At 43.5% G+C, this 27,273-nt stretch overlaps 1 protein-coding gene across 3 annotated transcripts in view; it reads right to left on the bottom strand.

Annotated features, from left to right (window-relative positions):
* LOC139544216 (transportin-1-like) overlaps positions 1 to 26,972 on the bottom strand; it is a 46,723-nt gene extending 19,751 nt beyond the window's left edge. For all 3 annotated transcript variants that reach the window (XR_011668831.1, XM_071351089.1, XM_071351087.1), the window contains exons 1-8: positions 26,829 to 26,972; positions 26,584 to 26,697; positions 25,195 to 25,270; positions 22,383 to 22,532; positions 21,246 to 21,352; positions 5,964 to 6,097; positions 5,364 to 5,445; positions 1,786 to 1,908 (exon numbers count right to left, since the gene is read on the bottom strand). Coding sequence is in view for 2 of the 3 variants with exons in the window: in XM_071351089.1 (XP_071207190.1) it covers positions 1,786 to 1,908; positions 5,364 to 5,445; positions 5,964 to 6,097; positions 21,246 to 21,352; positions 22,383 to 22,532; positions 25,195 to 25,270; positions 26,584 to 26,688 (777 nt within the window). In the remaining variant the exon portion in view is untranslated. The remainder of the gene's footprint in view (positions 1 to 1,785; positions 1,909 to 5,363; positions 5,446 to 5,963; positions 6,098 to 21,245; positions 21,353 to 22,382; positions 22,533 to 25,194; positions 25,271 to 26,583; positions 26,698 to 26,828) is intronic.
* Positions 26,973 to 27,273: the final 301 nt, after the last annotated feature.

Below are 27,273 nucleotides of genomic sequence, written 5' to 3' on the forward strand. Positions count from 1 at the left end.
GTCTGGAGAATTAAACCTTTCAGATGAACCTGTCTGGAGAATTAAATCTTTCAGATGAACCTGTCTGGAGAATTAAATCTTTCAGATGAACCTGTCTGGAGAATTAAATCTTTCAGATGAACCTGTCTGGAGAATTAAACCTTTCAGATGAACCTGTCTGGAGAATTAAAGCTTTCAGATGAACCTGTCTGGAGAATTAAACCTTTCAGATGAACCTGTCTAGAGAATTAAATCTTTCATATGAACCTGTCTGGAGAATTAAACCTTTCAGATGAACCTGTCTAGAGAATTAAATCTTTCATATGAACCTGTCTGGAGAATTAAACCTTTCAGATGAACCTGTCTGGAGAATTAAACCTTTCAGATGAACCTGTCTGGAGAATTAAATCTTTCATATGAACCTGTTTGGAGATTTAAAGCTTTCAGATGAACATGTCGAGAGAATTAAATCTTTCAGATGAACCTGTTTAGAGAATAAGGCGTTTGGCCACAAGTTGACATCTTGAGCTGATTTGATGAGACCAAGAGGAATCCATTAAATCGGTTTGTTTTCCTCCCTCCTTTCCTCTCTATATCCCTCCCTCGCAACTTAATTCGCTCCCCCTACACCTCCCGCCCTGCAGCTTAAACCGTGTGTACACTACACCATTTTGGCCGTGGTATAGCTGTCCCAGACAGGTTTTTGAGATCGTAGACAAAATACCCATGTCGTTGCTGTCACCGACACTTGTTTAATGTGAGCGGGTCAGAGATGCAATCTAAGGGCTACTGCTCCGTCTTTGAGCAGTCCCAGACGTCACGATATTTTCAAGGATGTTTGATTTTATGGGCACAAAATCTGCAATGCTCTTGTGTGAGATGTGCAATGACAAGTTTTCAGAACGTGATCAGCAATAGCCAATGAGAGCAGGCTAGAGAAGAAGCCAGTGAGATGCTGACGTTGAACCACATCACCCAGAATGTGTAGACTCTGGAGCAGGAGCTATGACTACTACTAGTATGTGTATTGTACTTGCCTTTAACCAAAGTGTCAAATCGTTACAGCTCTGAAGTTCACAAGCAATGTTATTCAATTCAAAACGTTGGCTAGATCTTTCAACTGTGTATGGCAAGTGTGAATGTGTTACTGAACCTTTGTGAGGCTGCTTTGAGCCACAGCTCGTAGCTACGTTAAATCGTATCATTGTTTTGATGAGACAGCGTGGTATAGAGAATCCTCACGACCAAGTGAAGAATCTTGTAGTGTGTGACACGTCTCTGCCAGATGGTTAGCGTGCGCAACACTATGTTGGCAACACAAAACAACTACAGGTAAGACAGTTGTTCAATGTGAGAGGCTCAGTGATGTTAGGATTTTGAAAGTCCTGTAGTGTACACCAGGCATTACAGAATACAAGCCCAAGTCCTACCCCCAGACCCAATACCCCAGTCCCATTCTCACCTCTATGATGTTGTGCATGTGCGGTAGGAGACGGTCCATGTCCTAGCCCAACCCAGTCCTACCCTCAGCCCCAGTACCAGTCTCACCTCTATGATGTTGTGCATGTGCGGTAGGAGACGGTCCATGTCCTAGCCCAACCCAGTCCTACCCTCAGCCCCAGTACCAGTCTCACCTCTATGATGTTGTGCATGTGCGGTAGGAGACGGTCCATGTCCTAGCCCAACCCAGTCCTACCCTCAGCCCCAGTACCAGTCTCACCTCTATGATGTTGTGCATGTGCGGTAGGAGACGGTCCATGTCCTAGCCCAACCCAGTCCTACCCTCAGCCCCAGTACCAGTCTCACCTCTATGATGTTGTGCATGTGCGGTAGGAGACGGTCCATGCGGACTTCCAGCAGCATGACCAGAGCTCTGCAAACGTTCTTCCTCACCTCTGGCTCCTCATCAGTCGCCAGGGCAAACAGGTTCTACAGGGAGGGAGGAGGGTCAAACATCAAAACACAAGCACACATACTAGTCCCAACTTTCATTACTTGGAGATGCATCCTGTGTTTTTTGACATTGCATTACTAATGAAGGAAAGCAGACATTGGCTTTTTTTGTAAGTATTTGACACAGAGCCAAGGAAAGGAGACCAGAATGTCTTCATATGTCATGAGTTCTGACCAGGACCCGTAACCATAGAGGGTCTCAGAATATAAAATTGTTCATAAGTGGTGAGAATATAGACATTTTACTCCTACTCTTAAGGATAAAAATAAAAGCTTTGCATGATGCCTCTTTAGTGATAAGAGTCCCACCTCGTCGACAGATATTTAAGACACCTCATGAGCTGTCCTAACCAGTTAAGAGTTACCAGCAGGTGTCCTGATAACAGAAAAATGCAGCGAGTCAGTGGTTCCCAGCGCCACATGCAATTGCTTTGGAGTTGTTAAAATAATGTTTTGATATTTCTATATAATCAATCTGTAAATAATCTAGACCTACATGCAACAGTATCTCTTGTGCCTTTGACAATGATTTCATATGAGGCCTATTTCACATCATATGCCTAAATACTTATAACCACTAGGCTAATAAATAAACATGTTTTTCTTTATTATTAAATTATCTATACTGAACAAAAATATAAATGCAACATGTAAAGTGTTGGTCTCATGTTTCATGAGCTGAAATAAAAGATCCCAGAAATGTTCCATATGCACAAAAAGCATATTTCTCTCAAATTTTGTGCATAAATTTGTTTACAATTTATGGGACAGGAGAGTAGCCTAGTGGTTAGAGCGTTGGACTAGTAACCGAAATGTTGCAAGATCGAATCCCCGAGCTGACAAGGTACAAATCTGTCATTCTGCCCCTGAACAGGGGCAGTTCTGGGAACGCTGCTGGGAACGCTGTTTATCTATGCATAGTCACTTTACCTCTACCTACATGTACAAATTACCTCGACTAACCTGTACCCCCGCACATTGACTCGGTACCGGTACCCCGTATATAGCCTCCACATTGACTTGGTACCGGTACCCCGTATATAGCCTCCACATTGACTTGGTACCGGTGCCCTGTATATAGCCTCTTTATTGTCATATTTTATTGAGTAAATATTTTCTTAACTCTATTTCTTCAACTGCATTGTTGGGTAAGGGCTTGTATGTAAGCATTTCATGGTAAGGTTGTATTCGGCGCATGTGACAAATACAACTGGATTTGATTTAACAATAGAAGGCCACTAAAATGTGCAGTTTTGACACACAACACAATGCCACAGATGTGTCAAGTTGAGGGAGCGTGCAATTGGCATGCCGACCGCAGGAATGTCCACCAGAGCTGTTGCCAGAGAATTTAATGTTCATTTCTCTACCATAAGCCACCTGCAACGTCGTTGTAGTAAATTTGGTAGTGCGTCCAACCGGCCTCACAACCACAGACCACGTGTAACCACGCCAGCCCAGGACCTCCACATCCGGCTTCTTCACCAGCGCAAAAGCAAATAATCAGTGGTGTAAGCAGTAGTTGTTTCCCCACGCTAACGCCTCGTTTAGACCGACAGCATCATTGCATCAATGATGCATAATAAATTCTGCAGTCAAACTTTTTCCATTATGTAATCCAACACTGTTACTGGATATGTGCAACAAAACTTCAACATTCACCTTTTGCTATTATTTCTGTCAAGGTTATGCATACGTTAGATAAATCCAACGTATGCGCCACACAGAAAACAAAATGCACTCCAACTGCCCCTGCAACGCAATGCTGCACAGCGTTCCATTGGAAAATATGTACCTCTGGTGTAACAAAATACAACGATGCTGTCGGTGTGATCGGGGCGTAAAGCTAGTAACGTTAGCTAGCTTGTGTTGTAGTAGTCTGCCAACGGCAACGACGGCTGGAGCAGCAGTTATCAACTTCAAGGTGGATGTTGTTGCTAATTTATTAGCTTCACCCTTTTCAAGATTTTGTTGCAGCTCGCTTGCGGTTAGCTATCTCTTGAAAATAATGACTGTGAAACATTGTTGCATTTAAAGAGCTTACATCACCCATTAGTGTGATGAAGGTGATAAAATATACTTGTAATGGGAAGTTATAGCTGGTTTGTTCATTTCTTTTTGGATATGAAATGGTTGTGCTTTTGTATTGTTCTGATTTCATGGGGCCTACTGAAGCTGCTGATTCCTTAACATTATTAAATAACATATGCTGTGTGTGACTGCTGTCGCCTGTGTATCAGCCACGTCTGTGTGTTTGACCAAAACTGTCTCTCCTTCAGCGCCATGGAGTGCACAGGTATTACGGTCGCTGTCCTTTCAGCACCACAAGCCTGTCACCTTTGATGTGACACTTGTCGCTATTGGTCATTATTTTATGCTCTGTGTCATGTGGTGTCCGTGACAGTTTGGTCTCTGTGTGTGCGGCAGCCCAAAGCGTCTCCAGACCTGTTTGATTTATTCATAATGTTATCAAAAAGCATTGCTCCTCCTTCACTAAAACAGTCCGACTACAGAAGATATGTCAGGCACATTAAGTGATGCTATGTTTTCTGTTATTGTCTTGATTTTTGAGTTTGATGCAATGTATTGCAAGATTTTTGGTCCCTCTGAAGCCCTAGGTCCTACACTGCATCTCAAGAGTAGGATTGCTGATCTCGGATCAGTTTAGCCTTTCAGATCACTTTCTGTACCAATTAGACTACTAAGCCTCTGGTCATCTACTGACCTAATGAGCATCTCAGAGCCTGCTATCAACTCTGGCCTTTTGCCCATTATCACAAACAACTCACCATTGAAAATTGCTCTAAAAAGCCCTACAGAAATAAATGGACACTTTATTTAGAGTATGCAAATTGGATTTCATGTGACCTGTGCCCCTTCTACGTAGAGTGCCCTCTCTCTCACCCCCACAGCTGAAGACGTGACAGAGGGACTTTAAACAATAGCTCTTTATCTCCTATCCACTTGCTGTATTGTCATTGTCACTGTGCGGTTGCTGGATGCATCCGTCCTCATCCAGGGCCCAGCTGGCTGGAAGTTAAGCTCATCAGTGGTTAATGTGATCTAGTCCTAACGGATTATCAGCCCTGATCCAATCGGTGGAATTGCGGTTGGTGTACTGAACTGCAGCTAGGGCCTGGCTCTTGGTACTGCAGTGTAGTCCTGCGTAGAGGCTCAGACCTAACCTACTGACACACTGTACTGAGAGCTGAGGCCATATACCTGCCCGCCTGGCTGGCTGCACTGAGAGCGGAGGCTAGTTGGGTGGGCTGTGTGTGTGTGTGTGTGTGTGTGTGTATGACTTGATTGCAGAAGTCTCATGGCATTTCTGACTTTGTGAGCATATTAGATAGTCACAGGGCTGTCTGGGGATTATGGGAGGTCAGAGTATATAGGTCAGACTGCAGAGGTCACGGCAGGGTCAGACTTGCCTCGATGAAGTCATCGATGTGCAGCATTAGGGCCTGGGTCCTACTGATGATGAACTGGTTGACGCAGGCGATGGCATGAGACCTGCAACACCACAACAAGACAACAGAGCTCAACCTCACACCACCCAAACTCATGTGTTCCCCCTTATCAATGCTGCCTCTGTCTGTGTTCCTCCCCTTTCTATCCCCTTTCCACCCCCCAGTCTCCAATCTGGGATCTCAGACACTGATAACGCCTAAAGACAGACACAGAGAGAGAGATACAGTCATCTATAAGCCTGAGGAAAGAGGGATCTGAGAGAACATTTTGGATCAAAGTGCCTGTAAATATAGCTAGATCTGAAAACAACCCCTGGCTATGGGTTGTTTTGGAACCAATTAGAGGCGAGGCAAGGTGTTGGCTCCACCGGGAGTGAGCGAAAGAGGCAAGGCTGTGAGCAGGGAGAGGGAGGCCCAGTACACTCATACTCTAGGGCTTTTGCTTACCACGGTGTTTCTGCTTGCCTTTTGGGGTCTAGGCCGGGTTATAGTAAGGCACTTTCTGACAACTGCTGATGTAAAAAAAATAAAAGGCTTTATAAATACATTTGGATTGATTACCTTATCTTGGGGCTGCTGTGTTTGAAGAACTGCAGGAACTTTGGGATCATAACGTTGAGCGGACGGTCCAACACGTCACTGTCCAAGATCTCTGCTGAGTCCTCACAGATCTTCTGAAGAGCGCCAAACGCCCCCTGAGAGAAAGATGGGGGAGAGAGAGGGAGATGTGGGGGAGGGGGGTTAACCAATATGTTTCATGGCCAGAAAGCCACCCCAGGTGTTTTAATATCTTTTTATCAGCCAGCCTCAAGGACAGGAGACCATATGGACAGTAAAGATGTCATACTCCATCAACCCTGAGTCAACCTATAAAAACAACAGGTATGAGAAGCCTTCATCACCACATACTGTACCTAACAAACCACGTACTGTACCTAACACACCACATACTGTACCTAAACACACCACATACTGTACCTAAACACACCACACCACATACTGTACCTAACACACCACAAGGAGAAACACAACCTGGCCAGGCTGGCCACTTAGGAAATGAACAGCAGGACAAAATGGTGAATTTGACAGTGAAAACATAAAACAGCTAGAGTACAGGCTTATTCATGTGAGGCTGTCAGTGTGTGTGATGGAATTCTAGAACGACTACATTAAAGAAAGCTTCCTCTGTAAAAGTCACTAGGGGTTCCGGTATACACAGTGTGACACGCACACAGTCGCACACCCAACACGCACACAAAACACCCAAAGTAGGGAGGATAGAAGTATCTGTGTGTCACATATGATCATGTGTCTCAGCAAGACAACTGAAATCTACTCCACAGGAGTGTCTAATCTTCTACTTGTAAGGTAGGTATTACCACTTCACAATGACCTTACGCCCACAACCAGCAAACATCACAGCTATGAATTATATACATAAAAACACACAAGCCCCTTGAAAAGCTCTATTATCTAAACCTGAAGAGGACATTGATGATGTAAGCCAGCTGATTATGTGTAGTTAATATGTCTATATGGGCAAATGATGCAGCAGCCTTGGAACGTCTCTTCCCAGGGAAATATAGATTGAGTTGATGGCAGTGGCTGACACACATTTAATATGCAGCCTCACGTACATCACACACACACACACACACAAATCTGATCAGATGCAACAAAGAGCGCGGCGACAGTGGTGCTGTCTGAAGGCTGTTTCCATGGAAACCGTTTCCAGGGCGGGAGCTGTTTCCTTCCAGCCAGAATACTTGGAGAACGAGACGGCGTGGTTAAAGAAAATACAAGGTTTCTGTCATTATGAGAGAGCCAATCGAGGAGCATTCCAACCAAGGTTAAACCAAGGTCAGCAATAGCTTACAAGGAAGTGGACACATCCAATTGGGATGGAGACTGTGTAGGGCAAAGGTTATGGAAACTGTAGGGCAGTGTCTTAGACCACTTACTTACTCAGTGTCTTAGACCACTGCACCACTCGGGAGGCCCTAGGATATTGCTTTTTAACAGTATATATATATATATATTTTTTTTTTATCACTGGAGGACAACTTTAAATATATAGACTGGTGACTGGGACAGGAGTGTGTGCGTGAGAGAGTAGTCAAGGCACTGCATACCAATGAAGCTGGACAGTCCTTGTAGGAGCCTTGCTGTCAAAATGGGAGGTGCAATAATGACAATTATGCAAAAGAATGCAAGTCTGCTGAGAGAAAAAGGGGTTAAATAAACAATTCCTTTCAATTTTCCTCTTCCATCCTTACTCTGTTTGAACGCTATGTTCAGACACGACACTGTAGTTTACAGCAGTGTCTGAATGAGCAGCACTAGCCAGCGCTGGAGCCGGTTGGTAGACACGCACAAGCACCTTCCAACTGCCCAGTCACCATTGTAAAAACTGCTCTCCAGCAAAAACCTACATAAAGCCATCAACCAACGTCCTATAAGCGTTAGGCGACATCACACACACCTGATTCTGTCTTTTTATAGAGTGAGGGGTGCAGAGGGAAAAGAGAGAATACAAAGGGGTGACCGAAGAGAGAGAAAGGGGGGAGAGAGAGAGGAGAAAGGGGGAGAAAAGGGGGTGACAAAGGAGAGAGAGAACAGTACAGAAACACACATGTAACTGCCAAAATAATGGAAACACTTCAGTAAATTAGGGATATTAAAGTATATTGAAAGCAGGTGTGGTTCCTGAGTGGAGAGACTCATCTGTCATCAAGTCAAGATTAGGTCATTCTAAAGTACAAAGGTTGTTTGTTCTGTGTGTCAGATCAGTGAGTAACAAGGAAATGAGAGGATAACGTATGTCTAGGCTTTACTGTATGTGAATGCATGTAGGTGTGTGAGCTCCCCTGTGTGTTTCCTTCAGAACACAGTGATTCTAACAACTTGCCCAAACCGGCTGCGCGCGTGCGCCATCGTGCGCTATCGTGCATACATTTATTTTTCCCCCCCCACACCAAACGCGATCACGACACGCAGGTTAAAATATCAAAACAAACTCTGAACAAATGACATTAATTTGGGGACAGGTCGAAAAGCATTAAACATGTATGGTAATTTACCTAGTTAGCTTGCACTTGCTAGCTAACGTTAATTTGTCCTATTTAGCTAGCTTGTTGTTGCTAGCTAATTTGTCCTGGGGTATAAACATTGAGTTATTATTTTACCTGAAATGCACAAGGATCTCTACTCCGACAATGAATCCACACATAAAACGGAGAACCGAATCGTTTCTAGTCATCTCTCCTCCTTCCAGGCTTTTTCATCATTTAAATGATATGGTGATCGCATCTAAACTTTCATTGTATTACCACGACTACCAGCAAAACAGTTAGTCTTTCTATCACCCACGTGGGTATAACCAATGAGGAGATGGCACGTGGGTACCTGCTTCTATAAACCAATGAGGAGATGGGAGAGGCAGGACTTGCAGCGCAATCTGCGTCAGAAATAGGAACGACATCTATTTTAGCCCTTGGTGTCGCAGACGCTCGTTGGCGCGCGCAAGCAGTGTGGATGCAATAATTTAATAACATGGATTTCTACATTTATTTTGCGACGCTCGCGCACGCGACGTGTCCGGTCTGGTCAGCATGTAAGCCACACATCTGTATGGAGGCTACTGTCTAGAGCTGGGCGATAAGGACCAAAATCCATTTCGCGATTAATTGGCCCATTTTCTGCTATAACAATGAACGAGCAAAGAAATTAATAAAAAGAACTGGGCGATCCGGACATAAAGTAAAATATTTTGCTCGATAACAATGAAATAGACCCATAAACAAAATATTTTAATGGACAATAACTTTATTCGCAGGCAGTGCTCTAGACAACAGAGACGGTAGCCTATGATTTAAAAAAGTTACCTATTTCATCTAACATATCCAGGGAATGCATGAATGATATTTGCATGTGCAACCTGTCAAAATAGGATCCAGAATTATCAGATTTATTTTTGGCTCTTCAGAGAATTTGCCAACATCTTCGTGCATATTGGCCTGCGCTATAGTCCATTACTGACCACCGGAAGAAGTGGAAACTCAAAACACGTCGCTAGATTGCTAAATATGATAGTTGCTATAGCCATCTAGGCTAATTGATTCATCTATCATTAAATGTAGACTAAATGACCAACAAAAACTTTCCAATGCTAGACCTAGGCTAGTGTTGCATGGTATACCGAAACATCTGTACTTTTTTGATGCTGGAACGTGGAAAAAAGGTTCGGTTTTTCATGTTGCTAGCCTGCACTGGGAGTCTGCGCAGTATCATGATAACTCCCCATTCACGGTGCACAGAAGTTAACACACTTGAATAATGCGGCACGGCATGTAGAAATGTTTTAACTGTTCATTACGGTTCACAGAACAGTCTACAACACGTTACAATGCAAGGAGATACCAGTAGCTTCCAGCTTTGTAGGCTAACATTCCTTGTCATCTTACAGCTGAAGATAACATTACATTTCTACTCAAGTACTTTGTGATAATATGCTATTTAAAACCAAAAAACGTTATTCATTCTCTTCGTCACGTCTCGCCATCAGCCACAGATGATCTATTGCCTCAGCGAATATTCAGTGTGTGAATCACTGTGTTGTGAATAGGGCGGACGGGCAGCACCCCTTTTGTCTCGTCAATGACTTCATACTGGTTAAAGAGACTGCTTATTTTTTTCAAATTGTTCTTCTATGCAAATGTTGTTGATCAGTACAAGTCACAAATGAAAGGTAAACACATTGTCATGCAATCAGCCAAAACGAGCGCAGTATCTTAATGCATCCACACACTAAATGAATATGCATTCACCTGTACTGTGAATAGGCCTAGGCTACATCTTGATTTACCCAGTTTATAGAGATTTACCATTCAAATAAAATGATTACAATTGTTGTTAAGTAGTTAATTTGGTAATAAAGTCAAATTGATTATATGATTTGCATAATTTATTCATTAATGCATACATGGCTGTCTCTGAAAAAAGTTTATGTAATGTTTTTTAAATGTTATAATATTGAACTCAAGATGCCCAACAATTGAACAGAGCAGTGGTATAGTTTTGGTATTGAGTATCGTGATACTAAACCTTTTGACACAGTGAGCCATCAGATCCTCCTCACCAGTCTTGAGGGTCTGGGTTTTGAGGGTACCACACTCTCCTGGCTACAATCATACCTCACAAACCGGACCCACTACATTTCCCTCAGTGGCCACACCTCAGACTCAGCTGCAGTTACACAGGGTGTTCCCCAGGGCTCTGTGCTGGATCCCTTACTCTTCATCATCTACATCCTCCCACTTGGTCGCATCCTCCGTCACTTCAACCTTGACTTCCACTGCTATGCCGATGACACCCAGATCTACCTCAGCACCAAATCCCTCCTCAACCACCTCTGACCCACATTGAATCCTGCCTCTGCAATAAAAACGTGGATGCAACAAAACATCCTCAAGCTCAACAGTGATAAAAACTGAACTCCTCCTCATAGGCACCAAATCCACCCTCACTAAAGACAACACCACTGTCTCTCCCTCCCGCCAAACACACAACCTTGATGTCATCCTGGACACCACCCTCTCCTTTGACCACAACATAAGACTGTCAAATCTTCCATTCTTCCACCACCGCAACATTACCAAAGTCCGGTCCTTCCTCTCCCATCCTGCCGCTGAAATCCTCTTACAAGCATTCATCTCCACCAGTCTTGACTACTGCAACTCACTACTCTCCTGTATCAACTCAAGCTCCCCCCATAAGCTCCAAATGGTTCAAAACTCTGCAGCACTACTTCTCACCCACACTAAGCCCTTGCAACACATCATCCCTGTCCTCTGAACTCCACTGGCTGTCTCCCTGTCTCCCAACGCATGGATTACAAGGTCCTTCTTCTGATCTACAGAGCCCTTCAACATCTTACCTGCCAGATCTTCTCCCCTACCAACACACCTTGTCATCCCCAGGTCCAAGCTCCAGAGTGTCGGCCACAGGGCCTTCAACATTGCTCGTAGGCTCTGGAACGCCCTCCCTCCAGGCATCTGTGACTCAGAGTCCATCACCATCTTTCAGTCCCTCCTAAAGCCCCACCTCTTTGAAAAGGCCTTACCCTTAACCACCCCCCCCCCTCCCCCTCAATTGTAAAGCAACCTTGGGTCATTGAAAGCGCTATAAGTTCCATGTATTATTATTAAACATGGTATCGAAGTCAAAATTCTGCTATCGTGACAACACTAGCCTAGGCTACTTGATGCACAGGTGTATTCACTGCAAATGGCACACTCTGCGCCACTCGTGCATCAAAGCCATACTATAGCCTACTCCGGTTGTAAAGTGGTGCCATTAACTCAATATTAAATATGTGAAAAATTTATGATTTTCTCACAGAAAGCTGTGGGTCGCCTCTGTAACTAGAAGAACTGTAATTAGGCTTGGGTGGTATACCGTAAATATCGTATACCAGGTTATTTGGAAAAAGCCACACGATGGTTTTCCAATACCGTCAAAAATTATTTATTAGAAGTTTTTCAATAAATTGTCATATTTGTAGCTACTTTAAGTTACCTTCAGTCACCTTGTGCAACTTCTGCAGTCAACTTGCGTTCTGCAATTTACCCGTCACATTTTAAATGACGAAGCTTACCGTAGTTCACCAGAACAGTTGAGCCAGTCACGTGTCTGTTTGTAAATAGCACAACGGAAGAAAGCGAGCTGGTGAGTCCATAGCGTTCTATATCTATCGGCGAGTCTCTGGTGTGCGGCGCACGAGGAGATGAAGTTACACTTGTATGCAATTCACTACTAAAATGTTTGCCATCAGATATCTAATAATGGCTTTCTGACAGAAGTCAGAGAGCTCTGGATGAGTTCTGTACAGATGCCATTTTTTCTCTGCTCTTCCTACTAGCGAAATCCTGTTATGAGGACAGTACGACAATATGAAAATCTGGATACTGCCCAAGCCTAACAGTAATTGCTTTGTAAAAGTGTATTTTTCCCACAATTGCATTTCAGGGAACGGTCATATGCTTGTGCTTCTCAGAATGCATCTCCCCCTCCTCTGTGCGCACAGTGGGGAGAGGGAGTGAGAGTGGCTCGCTCACACAGCAGCTGACAGCAAAACGAGTACAGGCTGATACTTTTATAGCAGGAATCAACATAACGCATAGGCTATTACTGTTGACCAAATAATGGTTTTAGAACAATCTACAGGAGCGTTGGGTAGCAAAAATCACAGAAAATTAATGTCGGTGTAGGTAATTTTCAGTTTATCGTCTCAGCTCTACTGCTGTCCCGTGTGTATGTGCAGAAGAATTGTATGCGTGTGTGTCACCATCAATCAGCTCATTTGTGGTGCGGCTTCATATTTAGTGCTGCTGGCAAGCCGTCAGGGGCCACCCCAAAGAACTCTGGGATGGCTATTTTAGGAGCTGTTACAAGGGAGCGTTTACCCACGATGCAACTCTGCATGAGCAACACGCAGCGGCAGGCTTCATGCAAAGTATGACACTCCCATCAAATGTATGATTTAAATAGGCTATCCTCCATGCAAACACACTCCATTTATTCCTTCATGGAGATTTCTTACCCCCTCCACACCAGCCACATGCACACCGGACTTAAATATCTATGAGTGCAACACATATGTTCAGCAGGGCCACATGATGGATGTCCCTGGTGTGTTCTGTTCTGCAGAGAGAGGGCTATAACTCGGTTAGGACACACCCATAACTCCAGGCTTATCAGTATAGAGCAGGGCTGCCCAATTCCGGTCCTGGAGTTTTCATCCTCTCCTTGTAATAAGGGACTAACACAAATCTTGGACTCCAGGTGAGTGTAATTAATTAACAGGTGGAAACAAAAAACAGAAGTGTTTCGGCACTCCAGGACCAGAATTGGGCCGCCGTGGTGTAGAGACAGGGCTGTGAGAGGGCTGGCTGACCGACCAAGAGCAGAAAGAATAAGACTTGGTCTTAAAAATGTCCATCAAACATGGCATCATGACACATCAACCGAATTGATTAAGATCACAAATCTGACTGACTGACTGATGTATTGATTAAGCACAGATGTGCTGTGTCAACTAGGAGAAGACATCTCCTAAAAATGATTGAGAGGAAGCTGTGTTATGTTAGTACTGCTAATAGCAGGGCAACCACCCAACACCGAGTTATGACTAAATGCTAAGAATATTCCCCTAAAAAAGCTTAAGAACACCACTCTGATGATGCGTTGTCTTGCTCGTTACGAAAGCCAGTATTCTGGGAAATGGTGTGAGCCAGTCAGGAAACAAGGTCAGATGATGTTCACTGGTTTATGTATATACACACACACACACACACACAGCGTATTCGGGAAAGTATTCAGATACCTTGACTTTTTCCACATTTTGTTTCAGCCTTTCCAAAATTGATTAAATAGTCCCCCCCCCCCCCTCAATCTACACACAATACCCCATAATGACAAAGCAAAAATAGACTCTTGGAAAATATTGCAAATTTATAATTATTTTTACTGAAATATCACATTTACATAAGTTTTCAGACCCTTTACACAGTACTTTGTTGAAGCACCTTCAGCAGCGATTACAGCCTCGTGTCTTCTTTGGTATGACACTACAAGCTTGGCACACATGTATTTAGGGAGTCTCTCCCATTCTTTTCTGCAGATCCTCTCAAGCTCTGTCGGGTTGGATGGGGAGCGTTGTTGCACAGCTAGTTTCAGGTCTCTCAAGAGATGTTCGATCGGTGTCCAAGTCCAGGCACTGGCTGGGACAATCAAGGACATTCCGAGACTTGTCCCAAAGCCATTCCTGCGTTGTCTTGACTGTGTGCTTAGTGTTGTCCTGTTGGAAGGTGAACCTTCGCCCCAGTCTGAGGTCCTGAGCATTCTGGAGCAGGTTTTCATCAAGGATCTCTGTACTTTGCTCTGCTCATCTTTCCCTCGATCCTGACAAGTCTCCCAGTTCATGTCGCTGAAAAACATCCCCACAGCATGCTGCCACTACCATGCTTCAACTTAGGGATGGTGTTAGGTTTTTTTCCAGACGTGACGCTTGGCATTCAGGCCAAAGAGTTCAGAGAATCTTGTTTCTCGTGGTCAGAGACTTTAGGTGGCTTTTGGCAAACTCCAAGCGGGCTGTCATGTGCCCTTTACTGAGAAGTGGCTTCCGTCTGGTAACTCCACCATAAAGGCCTGATTGGTGGATTGCTGCAGATGGTTCTCCCATCACCACAGAGGAATTCTGGAGCTGTGTCAGAATGGCTATCAGCTTCTTGGTCACCTCTCCGACCAAGGCCCTTCTCCCCTGATTGCTCAGTTTGGCCAGGCAGCCAGCTTTAGGAAGTGTCTTGGTGGTTCCAAACTTCTCCCATTTAAGAATGATGGAGGCCACTGTGTTCTTAGGGACCTTCAATGCTGCAGACATGTTTTGGTACCCTTCCCCAGATATGTGCCTCGACACAATCCTGTCTCGGAGTGCTACGGACAATTCCTTCGACCTCCTGGCTTGGTTTGTACTTTTCCAAATCATGTCCAATCAATCGAATTTCCTACAGGTGGACTCCAATCAAGTTGTAGAAACATCTCAAGGATGATCACTGGAAACAGGATCCACCTGTGCTCAATTTCTAGTAGCATAGCAAAAGGTCTGAAAACTTATGTAAAGAAGGTATCCGTTTTTTTAAAAATGTACAAAAATGCCTAAACTTGTTTTCGCTTTGTCGTTATGGGGTATTGTGTGTAGATTGATGAGGGGGAAAATGTAATCAATTAATTTTAGAGTAAGGCCTGCAAGGTGACAAAATGTGTAAAAAGTATTTGTATGAACAAAAACTTAAAACACAACTTAAGATCTTAGAGAAATCAGTTCATAAGGAAATCAGTCAATTTAAATAAATTCCTCCGTGAAGAGCACACTTCTCCAGCGTGCCAGCAGATATCGAAGGTGAGAATCTGCAGACTGAAAACCATTACGAAGCCGAACTGCAGTCAAGTCAAGACCCTGGTGAGGACGACGAGCACGCAGATGAGCTTCTCTGAGACGGTTAATCTATGAGCGATTTCATCAGCAGTCCGAGGCGCTGGTTTCAAAACGATCCCGCACGTGAAGAAGCCAGATGTGGAGGTCCTGGGCGGGCGTGGTTACAAGTGGTCTGCGGTTGTGAGGCCGGTTGAACATACTGCCAAATTCTCTAAAACGATGTGGTAGACGATGCGGCTTATGGTAAAGAAATGAACATTAACAGCTCTGGTTGACATTCCAGCAGTCACCATGCCAATTGCACGCTCCATCAACTTTATTTCAGCTCATGAAACCAACACTTTACATGTAACATTTATATTTTTATTCAGTATAATAAAATATCTAAACACAGCTGTTTCAAATACAATCTAGGCCTCTCTAATTTAACTTAGCCTAGGCATTAACATATTAATTAGGCCTAACAAATAACAAAACACGGCTATCTAAGAACACCAGGGCCGGCTAAAAGGGATCAAGGCCTAAAAGGAACACCCAACCTGCCAAATGCAGGTAGATTCTGGCATTGGTGGGTAAAATGTCTATTTCACCAGCCACGTTGTAAGGTGGTCAGGTCTCCAAAGTGTGAGCATTTCACTCACAAGTATGATCACATTTATAGTAAAATAAATGCTGCAGTAGCTGTTTAAAGATTTCTGCCATTTTGTTTCATAGCTGGTAAATGAAATCGCAAAAAGTAAAAGAACTATGAATCCTATAGCAAACAATATACCGCATTACTTCTTACGAGTAATACACTACCTGTCAAAAGTTTTATAACACCTACTCATGCAAGGGTTTTTCTTTATTTTAACTTGTTTCCACATTGTAGAATAACACATGGAATTATGTAGTAACCAAAAGTGTTAAACAAATCAAAATACATTTTATATTTGAGATTCTTCAAATAGCCACCCTTTGCCTTGTGACAGCTTTGCACACTCTTGGCATTCTCTCAACCAGCTTCATGAGGTAGTCACCTGGAATGCATTTCAATTAACAGGTGTGCCTTCTTAAAAGTGAATTTGTAGAATTTCTTTCCTTCTTAATGGATTTGAGTAAATCACTTGTGTTGTGACAAGGTAGGGGGGTATATAGAAAATAGCCCTATTTGGTAAAAGACCAAGTCCATATTATGGCAAGAACAGCTCAAATAAGCAAAGAGAAACGACTGTCAATCATTACTTTAAGACATGAAGGTCAGTAAATACAGAAAATGTCAAGAACTTTGAAAGTTTCTTCAAATGCAGTCGCAAAAACCATCAAGCGATATGTTGAAACTGGCTCTCATGAGGACCGCCACAGGCATGGAAGACCCAGAGTTACCTCTGCTGCAGAGTATAAGTTCATTAGAATTACCACCCTCAGAAATTACAGGCCAAACAAATGCTTCAGAGTTCAAGTAACAGACACATCTCACTGCGTGAATAAGGCCTTCATGGTCGAATTGCTGCAAAGAACCCACTTCTAAATGACACCAAGAAGAGATAAGAAGAGATTTGCTTGGGCCAAGAAACACGAGCAATGGACATTAGACCGGTGGAAATGTGTCCTTTGGTCTGGAGTCCAAATTGGAGATTTTTGGTTCCAACCGCCGTGTCTTTGTGAGGCGCGGTGTGGCTGAACAGATGATCTCCGCATGTGTATTTCCCACCGTATAGCATAGAGGTGGTGGTGCTATGGTGTGGGGGTGCTTTCCTGGTGACAATGATTTATTTAGAATTCAAGGCACACTTAACCAGCATGGCCACCACAGCATTCTGGTTTGGGCTTAGTGGGACTGTCATTTGTTTTTCAACAGGACAATGACCAAGACACCTCCAGGCTGTGTAAGGGCTATTTTACCAAGGAGAGTGATGGAGTGCTACATCAGTTAATTTAACAAAAGCTGGATCCCTTCTAGCCCGCCACACTCCACATTCCCGCTGCGATTCAGCACCACAGCAGAGGAACGAAGACACTGTAGGCAGCCACAAAATTAAGAAATGATATAACTAATATGTAAATAAAAGAAATTAGTTAAGGCTGGTTCCTTGCTAAAAAAGCGTATTTTACAATGATCCTGTGAAATGAGGCCTGCGCCATGCATTTATGAAAGCACTTGTTTGCATTTATGAAAGCACAGTTCTACTGGATGATGTTAATATATGTTATGTTTATTGTAATTTGAACTATCATGGGGTTGTGTCAATCAATCAATCAATTTTATTTTATATAGCCCTTCGTACATCAGCTAATATCTCGAAGTGCTGTACAGACACCCAGCCTAAAACCCCAAACAGCTAGTAATGCAGGTGTAGAAGCACCTGCTTCTACACCTGATATACGTGGCTTATTGATAACTCTGTTTCCTACTATAGACAGTTGGCTGCCTGGTGATGGCAACATTGTAATGCTCCGAAGTGAATAGTTGGCAATGATGTTTTGTTTCCAAGTGCTACTGAATAAGCTCAACTGAAACGCACGATACACATCATTACTGTACCAATCCATTCCAAATCTTTATACATGACAAAGTCGCGGCATACACTACATGACCAAAAGTATATTTGACACCTGCTCATCGAACATCTCATTTCAAAATCATGGGCATTAAAATTAAGTTGGTCCCCCCTTTGCTGCTATAACAGTCTCCACTCTTCTGGGAAGGCTTTCCACTAGATGTTGGAACATTGCTGCGGGGACTTGCTTCCATTCAGCCACAAGTGAGGTCGCCCACTGATGTTTGGCGATTAGGCCTGGCTCGCAGTCGGCATTCCAATTCATCCCAAAGGTGTTCGATGGGGTTAAGGTCAGGGCTCTGTGCAGGCCAGTCAAGTTCTTCCACATCGATCTCGACAAACCACAGAATTGTCTCAATGTTATTGTATGCTGTAGGGTTAAGATTTCCCTTTACTGGAACTAAGGGGCCTAGCCCAAACCATGAAAAACAGTCTCAGACCATTATTCCTCCTCCACCAAACTTTACAGTTGGCACTATGCATTGGGGCAGGTAGGGTTCACCTGGCATCAGCCAAACGCAGATTAGTTTGTTGGACTGCCAGATGGTGAAGCGTGATTCATCACTCCAGAGAATGCGTTTCCACTGCTCCAGAGTCCAATGGTGGCAAGCTTTACACCACTCCAGCCGATGCTTGGCATTGCGCACGGTGATCGTAGGCTTGTTTGCGGCTGCTCGGCCATGGAAACCCATTTCATGAAGCTCCCAACGAACAGTTCTTGTGCTGACGTTGCTTCCAGTGGCATGTTTGGAACTCGGTAGTGAGTGTTGCAACCGTGGACAGACGATTTTTAAGCGCTACGCACTTCAGCACTCGGTGGCCCCGTTCTGTGAGCTTGTGTGGCCTACCACTTCATGACTGAGCCGTTGTTGCTCCTAGACGTTTCCACTTCACAATAACAGCACTTACAGTTGACCGGGGCAACTCTAGCAGGGCAGAAATATAGTACATAAATTGAAAGGGTGTCGACATACACTATATGTACAAAAGTATGTTGATCTTGCCTTTGGCGGCAGCAGAACTGCTGGGATTGGGCCTGACGAACACAATAATTTGCCTCTAATTTACTTGGACCTTGACCTGCTCAAACTGACCCGCTGCTGTTGGGAAGTTAAAACTGTCCAAATCGTTGAAGCAGCTTGCGATGCGAATCAGCCTCCTTTCCTCAAGGACGAACTTGAGGCCGTCGTTACGTTTTGGAGAAAGAATCCCCTCTCAGCAGGTACGCTGGAAACTGGAATAATCAACACAATCTTCGCCAAGTTTGCCCAGTCCCTAATGAAGAACTCACGTCTTTTGCATGAGTAAAAAGAGAAACACACACACACGACACTAATTTCCAAGCAGCTTGAGGATTTAGTAACCTATGAAGTAGCCTATATTTGCCTTTGAAGTTGGAGCACATCGTTTGGAATTTCCATCAACGAACAAAAAGCTTTATTTTGCTATGGACTTTTTCTTCCTCCCAGACAATTTGCCTGTGAACAATTTTGTTTAAAATCACCTTTTCATTTTTTGGGGCGGGACAAAAGCCGACATTTACCGGCTAACGGAAATCCTTATTCTAAAATATATATTTTTCTAAGAATACTCAAACTAAACACAATACCCCATAATGTCAAAGCGAAAATAGCTTTTTTGACATTTTTGTAAATGTATTAAAAATAAAAAACAGAAATACCTTTTTTTACATAAGCATTCAGACCCTTTACTATGAGACTCGAAATTAAAACTGGTGCATTCTGTTTCTGTTGATCATTCTTGAGATGTTTCAACAACTTGGAGTACATCTGTGGTAAATTCTATTGATTGGACATGATTTGGAAAGGCACACACCTGTCTATATAAGGGACAACAGTTGACAGTGCATGTCAGAGCAATAACCATGCCAGGAGGTCGAAGGAATTGTCCGTAGAGCTCCGAGACAGGATTGTGTCGAGGCACAGATCTGGGGAAGGGTACCAAAACATTTCTGCAGCATTGAAGGTCCCCAAGAACACAGTGGCCTCCATCATTCTTAAATGGAAAAAGTTTGGAACCACCAAGACTTCCTAGAGGTGGCCGCCCGGCCAAACTGAGCAATCGGGTGAGAAGGGCCTTGGTCAGGTAGGTGACCAAGAACCCGATGGTTACTCTGAAAGAGCTCCAGAATTCCTCTGTGGAGATGGGAGAACCTTCCAGAAGGACAACCATCTCTGCAGCACACCACCAAATCAGGCCTTTATGGTAGAGTTGCCAGACAGAAGCCACTCCTCAGTAAAAGGCACATGACAGCCCGCTTGGAGTTTGCACCTTAAGGACTCTCAGAAACAAGATTCTCTGGTCTGATGAAACCAAGATAGAACTCTTTGGCCCGAATGCCAAAAGTCACGTCTAGAGGAAACCAGGCAACATCCCTACGGTGAAGCATGGTGGTGGCAGCATCATGCTGTGGAGATGTTTTTCAGCAAGGGGAAGATGAACGGAGCAAAGTACAGAGAGATCCTTGATGAAAACCTGCTCCAGAGCGCTCAGACTGGGGCAAAGGTTCACCTTCCAACAGGACAAGGACCCCAATTACACAGCCAAGACAACGCAGGAATGGCTTCAAGACAAGTCTCAATGTCCTTGAGTGGCCCAGCCAGAGCCTGGACTTGAACACTGATCGAACATCTCTGGAGATCTGAAAATAGCTGCGCAGCGACTCTTCCCATCCAATCCGACAGAGCTTGAGAGGATCTGCAGAGAAGAATGGGAGAAACTCCCCAAACACAGGTGTGCCAAGCTTGTAGCGTCATACCCAAGAAGACTCGAGGCTGTAATCGATGCCAAAGGTGCTTCAACAAAGTACTGAATAAAGTGTCTAAAAGGTTATGTCAATGTGACATTTCTAAAAACCTGTTTTTGCTTCGTCATTATGGGAAAAAACAATTCTCAATTTTAGAATAAGGCTATAACGTAACAAAATGTGGAAAAAGTCAAGGGGTCTGAATACTTTCCGAATGCACTGTAGCTGTATAGCTATATATAGAGTATAGCTGTATATAGAGTATAGCTGTATATAGAGTAAGGATACTCAACGCTTATCCTACAAGGTCTGGAGCCTGCTGGTTCTGTTCTACCTGATCATTAATTGCACACACCTGGTGTCTAAATCAGTCCCTGATTATAGGGGAACAATTTAAAAATGCAGTGGAACAGGCTTCGAGGTCCAGAGTTGCGTTTGAGGGATAGAGAGTATAGATGTATAAAGTATAGCTGTACAGAGTATAAATGTATAGCTGAGCTCAGACGCAGCAGCTCCTGTCCTAGTCTTGTCAAATTCCTCACCTCACAGGTGTTGTAGTCCTCAGAATCCAGCAGGAGGCAGAGTTTGGGCAGCAACTCGGGCCAGTTCTGCAGCTCCCCTTTAGAGGCAATGGTGGTGATGAGGATACCTAGGATAGGAGGGAGAGCGAGGGATGAGACGGGTCTCCTCGAAGCAATTCTACAACCAATCAATCCTTCCTTATAACAAATCTCCAAGCTTGGCTTGGAAACCATTACTCTGTTTGAGGCTTTCCAATGAAGTCCACTGTGTCATCATCAGGATTGACAGAGCCAATATCCTGCACTGAGTCAGTTTATAAAAGGTGATTCACACACTCCTGTTCTTTCCTGTCAGATGTTTGGTAACTGTGGCAACAGAGCCCTGGCATCATCTGCTGCCTGCTGGCTCTGATAAGGAGGACACCATGCAAACCCCATTGGCCAGCTGGCCTGTTGAGAGAGCCAATCAAAAGCTTCAGAAAAAAAAACATGGAGCCAGACACTAGCGAGAATGACTAACAAGGTTTCAGGTCAATTACGAAGGTGGAGAAAAATAACCAGAATATATCATGCTAGGGTACGTTTTAAAATGAACCCCACGCTAAAGCCTGATGGACAGCAATTCAACTAATCCACTGTAGCAGCTTTCCTTGTGGTACAAGATGACTGATACGCAATTAATGCAATTAAAATGCAATGCAATTCATTTCCTGTTCAACTAACCTGATCAAAGGTGGGCAAGCCATACAAACATGATATCATCACATTATTAAGTGCTTGTGAAAAAGGTATTTTGTTATGCATCATTGAAGGAGCAAACCGTGTAGAATTTAAACAACCAAGACTGTCTTGATCTGGTCTGATCTAGTCTGGTCTGCCTCTTGACCTAGCCTCGTCACAAATCTGTTTCTGCTGTGTTGCCCACTCCTATTGTCATGCCAAACAAATACACTAGTAGGATACAGCACAAACAGATCTGGAACCATGCTACACCTGACCCCATATGGCTTATTCAACAAGATTTCCAGTACACTCTGCTTACTGAATGTGGTTATCATGATCAAATGATCTAGCGCGGATGTGATCACTAGAAGAGGAGTGCACTGTAATTCAATGAAGACAACATACTCTGTTACAAATGCAGGCTACTTCACTTACCCGCGGTGGCCCGGATGAGGGGCGAGGCGTCTCCAATGTTCTGTAGACACTCGCTCTTAATGAAGTCAGACACTCCATTGGGGAAGTTCTGGTAGTGGGCCTTCACATTGTTCTTTAGGATCAGACCACTAAGAGAGCGGGTTGCCTCATCTGGAGAGAGCAAGAGATTGGGGGGGAAGTACAATGAGAAATGGGTGATAGATTTTAGGGCTCAATTCCATTTCAATTAAGTCAATGATTACTCTAAGCTGAAATGCATAACTGAATTAGGCCTAAACATCCAATGAAGAGTTTTCCCAATTCACACCGAATTCCAATGTCTCCAAAATTGAGTTTTAATAGAATTATCTACCGCAACTTGGCCTACCTTCTACATGTTTTTGAATCGCGTATAAATAGAGGGGAGCTTGAATAGAGGGCCCGCAGGACGACACGGATCATTCCGACACAGGTCATTATGATTCTTGCTGCTTTAAGTTCAGTAGCCATACCTGCAAGATCAGGTGCGCGTGTGGTCTCAATTTAATAGAGTAAGCTATAGCCTATGCATGGGCGGAGAAGCACGGGGCAGTTACCTATCCAAGAAAATGTACTTCCGAAATATGATTAGGTTATAGTTTACATTGCCTAGAAATAAATATTGATCACCCATATTTCTCCGTCTAAAAATCTTCCCACTCCTACAAGGTAGGCTCTAAAAATAGCTCAAGAGAAAGTCTCTCCAACTCTGCTCTCTTCAAACTACATCTAACATATTGGCTGATATAGCCTAATATGAAATGGGCACGTGAGAATCTCTGCTCATTTAACCTATTTCTTAAGGTATTTTTGCGCATTTCTTATTGCCTATAGGGTGCAACATTTCTGGGACCATGGCTGGCAAGTGAGCTGGGTCACATACGCCTAAAATAAACATTGCGAGACTGCGGTAGAGTGGGTTGGAATCGGACAGAAAGTGCAAGCAAGTTGCAGTATGAAAAGCTGCAGTTGCAGGCGGGAGCGGGATGAAGAAATCAGTCCTGCGCAGACCTCTACTTGAATACACTATTAAGTACATTAGAGACAAACAGGTTAAACTACTAAAGTGAGAAAGGGGTTGCTGTATAGCCATGAGTCATATTGCAACACTACTAGAAAACCAAAACATAGACAAACTCCCATACCCTCTACCCAGTACGAGGCACTCAGCCAGCTAAACCAAAATAAGAGAAGCATATAGCTAGATTCCTGTTGATGCTAAGGAAAAAGTAGGAGTGTGACCTCATAGCAGAAGGCTGAGAAGGCATTAGCAAAGCTGGATAGCAACAGCAAATCAGCCAATGGCAAATTATTGCTTTCACTGACTTCTCTGAATCAAAGCTGAAGAAAATTGAAACATTCCCCTTACAAAACATTGCTCTATTTCAGAGTTTCCCAAACTCGGTCCTGGGGCCCCCCCTGGGTGCATGTTTAGTTTTTTCCCCTTAGCAAATAACCAACTCATCATCAAGCTTTGATGATTTGAAATCAGCTGTGTAGTGCCAGGCCTACAATCAAAGTCATGGCCTCAGAGTCATTGAGTATGGTTACATGTACACAATAACATAATTATTGTGGACAGACAGATTAATATAATCATTTGAATAAAACATTTAGCATGCTTTGCAAGAAGAATGATTTCCCTAATAATCCTGTTTCCACAGACACATCTGAAATCAGGCTACCTGATGGCACAGAAAGTCACCAATCAAAATGAATTTTCTACCATAGCAACAACGTTATTTTTGGGAAGCATATTTGATTTTGAGCACGGCCATATAACGTTTGTATGTGACAAGTACTTCTCAGACGGATTCATTCAGCTGTTCCGAACTCACTTCACTGGCGCTAAAGGAGGCAGGCTCGTTCGGCAGCTGCTAGCACATGCACAGATCAAATACATAGCTGGAACGCATATTAAGGTGTTTACATGTCCTAATAATATGAAAGATAGCGCAGAAAATCTGGTGTTTTAATCAGCGTATGCTTACTTTGATTTTGACCTTACGCTGATTACGATAAGCAGAGGAAGGTGTTTACATGACTATTTCATAATCTGCCTAGTGTCATAATCGGTATAATAATTACTGTGCATTTAAACGTACTCAGTGTTTACGTTTGGTCAAAGGTCAAATCAGCAAATTATTGTGTTAGGTAGTGAGGGATAGTTTCCTTCAGGCTAATCAATGGGCATCACCCAGTGATATCTTACTGTCTGATAATTCTCATTCATGGGTATGGCTGTCTGATCCAATGTCTCCCTCTGTTCTGATTGAAATTACACTCAAATTCGATTTCCGCTGCTCCTCTCTTGACCAAGAGGAGTGTAACAAATGCCATCCTAAAAGGCAATGGCTCATCAGCCCAAACCATTGGCTCATCTACTTCTAGTGTACAGTAACAGGCTGTCAGGCAGGTCAGGATTTGAGTGGCGCCCCGCCAGGCATAAGACTTTAAAATTAGAGTGACCCATATTCTAGTGGTGCGGTGTGGTGCCATATCATCAGTGACAAGACAGAAGACACCGGCCATGGGGTTCGTCGCCAGGGTTCTCCACTCCTAGAACAGACAGTCACGTTGCCCCTGTCACTAGATGGTCAGAAAGTCAGCCTGTGTGTAACCTCACCCCCAGAGAGAGCTGGCTAGTGGACGTGATTAGCCTGTCTGACTGCCAGTGGCCATACTGTAACCTGCAGTAGTGTTGTGTACTAATATGCATTGAAATTAAACATAGCTTCAGGGCATTGGTGTAAATATGACATGGAGAATGAGGGTGGAGGGGTAAATGTCCTACCTTCTGATTTCAACTTCGTCAGCACGAATATCAAGTAGTTGTTGAAGTCTGGGTATTGGTTGAGCTGTTCCAATCTCTGAAGAGGACATTGGTTAAGGTGCAATTCTACATTGGGTGCAAAACCATAGGAGTAGATATGCTGTGTGTGTGTGTGCTGTATTCACAAGAACAAGCTGTTTGTAAAGGTCGATGTTGACCAGCTATTAGTGTTAAACGGCCTGCAAACACTTGCCACATGAAGACGGCACAGTGATGCCGAAACGTTGCTGGTTTACCCAATAAATGACTGGTAGCTTGTATACAGTGTGCGACTCTATTCTTATAGCATACAGTTTACTCACCGTTAGTCAGCACCTCCACCAACTTTTTGGGTGTACTTTTTCTTTTTTATTATAATCTTTTTTTTAGAGACCATCAATGGACACTATGAATAACTGATTATCAGAAATCAGTCACAGTTATCATAGGGTGCCCAACAGGCTGATGCTGTGCAGTTTGCGCACATATCCAAATAGAAGCACTTGGCATTTCAACAACATTGACTAGTGGTGCTAAGCCTTGACCAGACAAACGGAACTATAATCTGCATGACATACATGGACAATATTGCATCACTCAAACACTACACATGGTAGGTCGACTATAAAGACGTTATAACACAACATCAACAACGAACAAGGTCTTCAATGCACACCAACATTCATGATTTGATTGTGCCTTGATACTGTAACACCTATGTTGATGACAATGTGACAATGAGGATCGGATTTATTATCCCATCACAAGCGCGTGTGGCTGGCTACAAAGTCACCTTCCTACACTCAGGTTCAACAAGATGTCAATACAAAATTTTCCAACAAAATGACAACGTTGTTTTGAGCTTTCTTTTTAACATCACATTGTATAACGGGAGAGAATGGAAATCAGACTGGGCCGACAGGGGGCTGGGGTGACTCTAAACACAGGGCTTGCAGTTTCTTTGTTGCATTTAAGCCCTCAAGGGTCAGCAACATCCCCAGCAAGCTAGTTACACTGTACCCGCTAACATGACATTATTTCAACAACACTACTAGGAAATCAAAGGATTTTAGATTATACGAAACTGTCATAGGGAATACATTTGTTGAAATTATTTATGGATTAGGTAAAGATTGTGGTGTCATGCAACAGCTGTCACTTATGACATTTCCATCATACTGTGACTGATTCAATAGAAAATGTACTGTGGTCATATTTGTGACATTGTACAGTAAGTAGCTAACGTTAGCTGGCTAACTATATTGTAGTGCGAGCCCTGCCCGCGTGTAATGTTAGCCAAGCTAACCGAAAAGCTACCACAGAAACACCTCAAATCTACCACTTTTACATTTAGCCGAGAGCGAAGGATACTTGCTGGACGGATCTTTGAGTGGACGTATCCGGAGACTGGGACTCTTTCAAAAGCTGTAGAATTTGCTGAAGTCCTTGCTCATCTGGTTTCCACTCGCACTCCATCTTGGTTTGCTGCAATGAGATGAAACGGATAATGCAATTGTCAACACACACTGTAAATTAACCTTTTCCTCTTCCCAGTTGAAGAGTCGCCATTAGATTTGCTGAGCAGTGTAAATTGCATATATTATTGTTTCACCTACCCGATATATCGCAGTATTTCTTCCTCAAATGCTACTGTGTTGAATTTATAACGTTAGACTTGGGCCTGTCAGCACAGAGACATTCCGTTTTTACAACAAGCTACTCATACGGATTCATGGCGCATTTACAAGACCCAACTGTACTGTGACGTCTGCAAGGTCCTAGTGCTCGTCAATTTCATTCCACTCTATCCCACTCAGTTCCTTCTTCTTCTTCTCCTGTGTTCGCACACATTTAATGTGCATGTCGCCACCTATTGTACTACAACAACAACAAAAAATCCATTGCAGAAAAGGGGGAAAACTACATCACAAAACCCCAAAACAATTGTAAAAATTGTCTGTACTTAGTTGCAACACTCATTACCGAGTTACAAACTGCCTCTGGAAGCAACGTCAGCAAAATAACTGTTCGTCGGGAGCTTCATGAAATGGGTTTCATTGG

This window comes from Salvelinus alpinus, chromosome 18 (assembly GCF_045679555.1).
Source record: "Salvelinus alpinus chromosome 18, SLU_Salpinus.1, whole genome shotgun sequence".
Classification (NCBI taxonomy): Eukaryota; Metazoa; Chordata; class Actinopteri; order Salmoniformes; family Salmonidae; genus Salvelinus; species Salvelinus alpinus.